The sequence below is a fragment of the Octopus bimaculoides genome, chromosome 1 (assembly GCF_001194135.2).
Source record: "Octopus bimaculoides isolate UCB-OBI-ISO-001 chromosome 1, ASM119413v2, whole genome shotgun sequence".
Classification (NCBI taxonomy): Eukaryota; Metazoa; Mollusca; class Cephalopoda; order Octopoda; family Octopodidae; genus Octopus; species Octopus bimaculoides.
Genome location: NC_068981.1, coordinates 144,184,636 through 144,192,842, shown reverse-complemented (window position 1 = coordinate 144,192,842; position 8,207 = coordinate 144,184,636). Strand labels below are relative to the sequence as shown.

General features: G+C 35.5%; 1 protein-coding gene across 3 annotated transcripts in view; it reads right to left on the bottom strand.

Annotated features, from left to right (window-relative positions):
- The window catches only part of LOC106868088 (probable ubiquitin carboxyl-terminal hydrolase MINDY-4), a 105,253-nt gene that overhangs the window by 74,293 nt on the left and 22,753 nt on the right, over positions 1-8,207 (bottom strand). For all 3 annotated transcript variants that reach the window (XR_008265054.1, XM_014913214.2, XM_014913206.2), the window contains exons 2-3: positions 2,926-3,045; positions 203-344 (exon numbers count right to left, since the gene is read on the bottom strand). Coding sequence is in view for 2 of the 3 variants with exons in the window: in XM_014913214.2 (XP_014768700.1) it covers positions 203-344; positions 2,926-3,045 (262 nt within the window). In the remaining variant the exon portion in view is untranslated. The remainder of the gene's footprint in view (positions 1-202; positions 345-2,925; positions 3,046-8,207) is intronic.

Below are 8,207 nucleotides of genomic sequence, written 5' to 3'. Positions count from 1 at the left end.
ATATAATATATATGATATATGTATGTATGTGTATATATATGTGTGTGTGTGTGTGTGTGTGTACATATGTGTGTGTATGTTTGTGTGTGTGTGTGTAGGTGTGAGTTCTCATTCACTAAACCAGTTAAAGCTGTCGATTATTACATGTATGCTTTAAACAATAATTTTATACAAGATAGAAAGAGAAAAAAAAAAGTTTTACCTTTTCTTTCTGAAGCTGTATTTAGTTGAGATGACTTTGGGGAAGAATTTGATTTCGCAAGGATGGTATTACAAAAGTCAGATTGTTCCAAAACAAATTTTGTAACAACTTCTACCATACTCCTCAAGGGGTTATTATCCGCCTGTGATAAAAATAAGCAGGGAAGATATCTGCATGCCAGAGTCTAATAATAACAATAATTTCTTGTATTATGATAAGGATTTATTTTATAATAATGCTTTCTAATTTTGGCAGAAGGCCAGCACTTTGAGGGGAGAATGGAATTTGATGACACAAATACTTTTAATAAATCAAGGTAATCGAGAATTTTCTGGATCTTTTCTAATTTTCAAATCTGAAAATCTGACATATAGTTTTGTCTAACTTTGAATGTGAGATGGACCAGTATATTTTCTCTTAAGTCTCCTGTGTGCCACTACTTTTCATATAACATCCAGTATGGTCCAATTATTTAACTTAATCTCCAGTGCACCACTATTTTTTTTTATTTAATCTCCAGAGTGCTGCTATTTCTTATTTAATCCTGAGTGTGCCACCAATCAAACAGAATGAGTAATACTGCTCTATTGTTTTAAAAGGAAAGAGGCATACTAGATAGTCCCCCGACACACTGGCAAACAAGTAAGAAAGATATGACAGTCATGGTTGACATTTTTAATCATAGAACTGCTCAATGAAGGCTAAGCTAGGATTAAACATTATTTATTTAACAAACCAACAAGACAAGAAGGTCAGCAGCTACAATCTACACTACAGAGTGTAACAAGTAATTTGTTGGTAGAATAGAGGTTGTTTTTGTTATTTAGCCTTAAGTCATCACAGTTCAACAAGAACCTACAACCAAAAGCATTCTGTCCATGATTATCTATAATTTTTTCTGTGTATCTTGGGTTACACTTTTCTGGTGTCGTTCTATTGTGTTTCCAAACAAGGTACATAATTTTTTCTTGTTCCAGTTAGTTTGGCTGGATGAAAAAAAATAAATAAATAAAAGAAAAAAAAACCATGTTTCATTCCTGCTTCTCAGTTGGGTGATTAAATGATTAATAATAGATGATTGCTTGTAGCACAGGTACAAGGCTAGAAATTTGAGGGAGGGAATTAGACAATAACCATCAACCTCAGTATCAAACTAGTATTTCATTTTATTGACACTGAAAGGATAAAAAGTGAAGTTGTTGACATCAGTGAGATTTGAACTTATAATATAAAAAGCTATAACTAAACATTGTAAGGTATTTTGTCCAATGCTCAATGATACTGCCAAATTATTCAGGTGTGAAAACAACTGTAGTGACATGCTAGTATTTGCAATGAAAGTGTATTTGGGGGCATATAAAGAGCACTTTTTACCAAACAAAATGCCTCAAACGAGTCCTATAAATGAAGTTGGGCCTTCCAAAAGATTTAATGCTTTAAAAACATTTTTCCTGAATATAAGTTACTGTAATTATGATGCATCTAATATGCACCTTTTATGCCTTCAAATATACTATAAATACTCTGCAAACTTGAAAAATGAAGGCCACCTCATACAGTGTAGAAGTAGATTGATAAAAAGATAGGATAAATCTGCACAAAGCTGGAAAGGCCTAGGGTTAAAAGACATCATAAACAATAGTTGCACAAAGAAGTAAAACTCATATGAGCAATGCAAAACAGATCTAAAAACAGGGGGGAAATATGTTTTGTAGCAGTTAGAGAGGGAAGAGCAATAACCATGGCCCTTTTCTGGGCTCTGTGGCTGGGAAGAAGTAAAAACACATTTAATCTCAAACCAAAGATCTGGCCTGAATGCAAAAATTGAGATGGTCATGTTAAACTTGATGATGGTTTGAATATTCCACTCAAAAATAAAAATAATTGACGACATGTTTTCATACAGTTTCTCACAACCGAAATTTCTTTTATAAGGCTTTGGTTAACCCAAGGTGCTTTGGAGTTAGAATCAACCTGAAACCATGTAACTGCAAACCATATTTCTTAACCTCATGGCCATGCATGCATCCAGAATAGATTCTTGAATCGAATTCCACCACAAAGTCAAATCCTCATTGTGATGAGGTGCATTGCTGCTTCAATGATCCTGAGAGCTATTCCAGGAGAGTGCAAAGGTAAAAAAAAAAAAGGGGAAAGTTTCATTCTCAAGTCATGCTGACTCATAAGGGCCAGTTTCCTGGTTTCCATGGCGTATATATCCCCCACCTGGATGGGACGCTGGTTCATCACAGGATTACTCATTTTTGCCAGCTGAGTGGACTGGAGCAACATGAAATGAAGTCCTTTGCTCAAGAACATAATATATCACCTGGTCCAGGAATCGAGACTTCAATCTTATGATCATGGGTCCAACACCCTAACCACTAAGCCATGTGCCTCCACAGGAGAGTGCAAGATCCTAGCAGGGCCTTCTGTAATGGACAGGTCAAAGGACAGAAGCCAGGTTAATATGGACCACTTCTTCTCAAAGGTAAAAACAGGCTTACATCCTGCCAACATTCTCTACACAGAAAAAAGGCGAAGTTACAGAGGGATTGTTGATAATTCAAACCAACAAGACTTAGGAGAGGGGAAAGACAACCCAGAGTTGAGAACAGTAGTAAAAAGCCATCAATGGCCTATGCACAAAAAGGAGGAAAGAGCTTAAATAAAAATTAAAAGGTTGAACTGAATTGATACAGCTGAAGTGATGGCATACATACCTTATTCTTCTTCATCAGTTTCTCAATATGTAGCTGTTTCATGAGAGCCACACGGTTGTTGATACTGCTCTCAGTTCTTGGCATTTCGACATCCATTGAATGAAGGGTTGCTTTCAGACCCTGGAAACATACAAAAGGGCTTATTAAGTAGGTTAGTTGCTGTCATTGTTATTGCTTAACCTTTAATCTATGAGTAAATACATTCCAACCATGGCCATCCAATCTTTTGAAAGGCATCTTAAGCTTTATCATCCAGTGTGCTCTAAACTTTGTTTAAGATGGTCGGGTGCAATATTAAGGTGATCTGCCTGTTATTTCTATCTGATCAAGCAACCACTTAAAGACTCCCTCATTATATCAGTTAGTTGTTGTTGTTGTCGTTGTTGTTATTTAACCCGAGTAACCCTTATCAAGCAGACCTGTGATCAAGGGCATTCTAGTTTTTAACCATCATACATGTTTTGCAGACATAATATATCTCAGCCTCCAATGTCCAATGTGTCCTTCTTTTCTTATGGCAGTTGGTCATGATTTGAGGAAAATTTAGCTATTATTTCTAGCAGGTTGAGCAACATTGTAGAAGTTCCTTCATTGGAGTGGCTAAGTGCTTTCAGTTACTCTATATTGTTATTTTACTTCCAACATTTTAGTGTTTATGAATGATACACACAAAGTATTTTCTCCAGATCAGTCTAAGAAAAAAAGTAATTTTTCCCATACTTTCATGGGTACAGTTTGAGGGAAATGTGGCTGTTATTTGCTCTATTGTCATCATAAGCAATGGATATACGCAATAATGCACCTCATCACCTTCAAAAGGGGCAACAACTGTGAGTCACTTAACTACCGATATATCATTTCTTCATGTTCAATATCTCAAAGGTTGAGTCAACAAAGTGTCCCAATATGTTATTTGATTTGCTGGAAATAGTAGTGAAATCTCCCTCAAATTATAATCTACTGCCTTAAAAATGGAAAAACAATTTCCATAATGAACTATTACGCCATTATAACTGGAAAACAAAAGACGAGGTTATCCTGACATGAATATGTTTGATGACAATACAGCTCAATGAAGGTTGGCTATATACTCAACTACATCTCAGAGGTTATTGAAACCACTAGCATAGATAAATTGAGGAAGGTAGGGAACAGTTCATCCCAAGTGGCATTTTTGGGAGACAGCACATTATACATGTATAGTGTTGCTTTTCGTGGGTAGAGACAGCCAACTCAAGGACTACCCCAGATGATACCAAGAGCTACGCCAGATCTAGCTGTGTGATTGATGGAGAGTTGGAATTGATTACTTTATGAACTTTCATTTTTTTTTTGCCTCTCTCTTCATTGATTACCATTATGGTTACTATAGAGGCAGATTAACTAATGATCTGATCTAATACATTACAGATACAGTAAAAACATTGTAATTGCTTTTGACATCAATAAAGTGTCCAACCAAGTTTGACATGAGAATCTATTTATAAAATGTTATCACAATGGGCTCTCAGAATTATGTAGCTAAAATGAAATGAAAAGTGGGGAGGACAATCTACCTACAGTGGATTGTTTGTTGTTAGTGGGGTGCTGAACTCTATAAATATACTATTGTATTTTGCATGGTGATGAGGTACTCAAGGTCTTTCTTGAGCTGCACAAATTCTGTCTGTATCACTGGGCTCTAAACTCTTAAATTAGAAGTTTCTGGAAAGACTGTTTAAGTACAGAATCTACTTGACTCTATCTGATCAAGCCAAGGTAATGAGTGAGCCTCTCTGCTCAGTAACTTCTTGTGCTAGAAATAGCAGCTAAATTTTCACCATACTAAACCATTCCATTTTTAAAAAGAAAAAGACACTTTGTGGGCAATGTAGTTAGAGTACACTAGGCCTGAAAAAAACAAGATGGTCATGGCTGGAATACTTTTAATCATATGTCCGATCAAGCAGTTTCTATCTAATTTTCAAATGCAGTACTCTTTGTTTTTTTTTAAATAACTGCATCTGATTTAAAAAAGATTTTGGCCAACATGTCCCAAGGCTAATTAAAGAATATCTGTGTGAAGTGGCAATGTAGATTTTCCTTTGTTGGCTTTGAGAGTGTTGGAATAATACTAGGTAAAATCTGGAAAAGGGAGATTTGACTGCCATTTTAACATGTTCAGTTACTACAGAGATACTTCCTTGTTGGCCTTGAGATATAGTGAGAGTGATAGATCTGTAGTTTATAGAATCAGAGATGTCCTTTTGGAATCTTGTTTACTTAAACAGCATAATAATATGGACATTACACATTGTTGTTGTTGTTGGCACTCCGTCGCTTACGACGTTGATCAACGGAACAGCCTGCTCGTGAAATTAACGTGCAAGTGGCTGAGCACTCCACAGACACGTGTACCCTTAACGTAGTTCTCGGGGATATTCAGTGTGACACAGTGTGACAAGGCTGACCCTTTGAATTACAGGCACAACAGAAACAGGAAGTAAGAGTGAGAGAAAGTTGTGGTGAAAGAGTACAGCAGGGTTCGCCACCATCCCCTGCCGGAGCCTCATGGAGCTTTAGGTGTTTTTGCTCAATAAACACTCACAATACCCTGTCTGGGAATCGAAACCACGATCTTATGACCGCGAGTCCGCTGTCCTAACAATTGGGCCATTGTGCCTCAGGACATTACACATATCAGGAAGAAAACACACAATTGTCCTACCTTATATTCAGCAGATGAGTGAAGAAAAAAAGTAAAAATTGTCTCATGTCTGAGGATTCACATGGCTGGTTACCTGGTTTTCATGGCATCCTTTTTAGGGTTACTCATTTACAGCTGAGCAGCCTGGAGTAACATGAAATGAAGTGTTTTGCTCAAGAACACAATGCTCCACTTGGTCTGAGAATCAAAACAATGATCTTGTGATCCTAAGTGCAACACTCTAGCCACCAGACCATGTATCCTCAAAGCAGATAACATACTCTAACATAAACAAAAGAAAAATAGAACATATAGAATAAATAATTTGCATAAACGAAAAAAAAACAAACTAAAAGAGTTGTCAGTGGCATGTATTCGAACCATTGTCATGCTAATGATGATCTTGAGGTAGAAACACATGCCTACAACTGTGATTTTGCTTTCAGACAAAGTGTCTTTTCCTAAATGGCATGTCAATTTTGGAGAAACCTTGATTCTTTAGATTATTTCCCCCTTCATATTTGGAATTGGTAACAATTGCTACCAAGTGAATCAGAGATAATTTCAATAAAACAAGAATTTCTCTTGTGTATTATTTAATATACCTATATTTGTTTTGTTGTTCAACTATATGCCAATTGTAATTTCGAGTTACTTGTCTTAGCTTATTTCCATTTCTCTTATGCAAATTACTTTGGCCATAAATGTCATCTAATCTTTTTTGTATATGTCAAAAAGTTTCATCTGGTGAAGATTATGTAGAGCAGTGTTTCTCAACCGGGATTCCCTCGAAACTGAGGATTTCACAAAAGTTTCCAAAGTGTTCCCCAAGAAAGAGTGAGATAAGCTAATGCTAATTTCATGATCATAATATTACTATACATGCACAACATGTTATTGGTTATTGCAATATTGTAATATGGACATCATCCTATCTAACCTATTATGTTATCAAAAAAATATAACAACCATTGGAGATATATATATATATATATATATGTATATATATATATATATATATATATATATATATATATATATATATATATATATATATATATACCACGTGAACTACAATGAAAAAGATATGAGAAAGATATGGTATATAATTTTTTTGTGCAGGGGTTCCTTGAGACATGTAATTTATTTTAAGGGTTTCACAAGGGTAAAAGATTGAGAAACATTGATGAAGAGCTATTGCTATACTGATGATACCTATTGAGACAGAAACTCATGTCCACAGCTGTCATCATGTCTTCAAACAATCAGACTATCTTCTCTTTTAAAATGATAGTATGTTGTCAACTTAATGTGACAGTCTCATGAAAGGAAAGAATGCTATTGTTATTTAGCCCTAGGAAACACCGTTTCCTGTTGGACACAGGAAATGTGTCAAGTCCAACAGGAAACGGTGTTTCCTAGGGCTAAATAACAGTAGCATTCTTCCTTTTCATGGGATTGTTACATTAAATTGACAACATACTATCACTTTATCGTGCTGCTACTGTATAAATCTCTCTGAGAGTTTTAGAAATGTATTATTTCTATCTCTTCTTTAGTGGCATGTTAAGTTTGCAGAATTCTTGGTTCTTGAAACTATCTCTCCTCATTTGGATTTAGTTACAATTGCAACAACAGCTGCAGCAGTAACAAAAGCAACAGAATATGGAATCTGGTGCAGCCCCTGGCTTTGCTGGCTCCTGTCAAGCCATCCAATACATACCAGCATGGAAAACAGACGTTATTTATGATAACGATGATGATAATGATAATGATGATGATGAAGCTACCACTTGATTGGTTTATGCTATTTAAAAGCAGAGATAACTTCAACAAAACAAAAATTTGTCTTGTATCTTATCTAATACCCTTCTTTGCTTTTGTTATTCAAACACATGCCACCAGCATGTATTCTGGGTTATTCCTGTTTTGTTTTTGCATTTCCACATTCCCTCATTTTCATTTTGTACATGCACATGCATGCATATGTTCACACGTCAGTCCATAGGGAGATAGCTCACTAGTTAGTTAGTTAGCTAACTAGATAGACAGAGAGACAGACTGATAGCTAGATGGACAGACAAACAGATAAACTGACAGACAGACAGACAGATAGATAAATAGATATGAAGCAATCAGTAGGCAGAGTCGTTAGAGCATCTGACAGATTGTTTTGCAGTAATTATTCTGGCTCTGTACACTCTTAATTCAAAGTCAGCTAAGATCAACTTTCATCCTTTTGACAAAAGCGATGAAGTATTTATGATAAAAAGACCAATTAAAATGCTTTATCAATCAATTATTTATGCAGTATATGTACAGATATCTTTTGAAATATGATTAGTCAGTTCTGCCCAAACATGTCTCTTTTGAAATTAGATATATGTTCCCAAATGTTGTTATTGTTGGTTGTTGTTGTTGTTGTTGTTGTTATTATTATTATTATTATTATTATTATTATTTTTATTATTCAGGTGATGAGCTGGCGAGTCATTAGGATGGTGGATGAAATGCTTAGCAGTATTTTGCTTGTCACTACATTCTAAGTTCAAATTCCTTCGAAGTTGACTTTGCTTTTCATCCTTTCGAGGTTGAT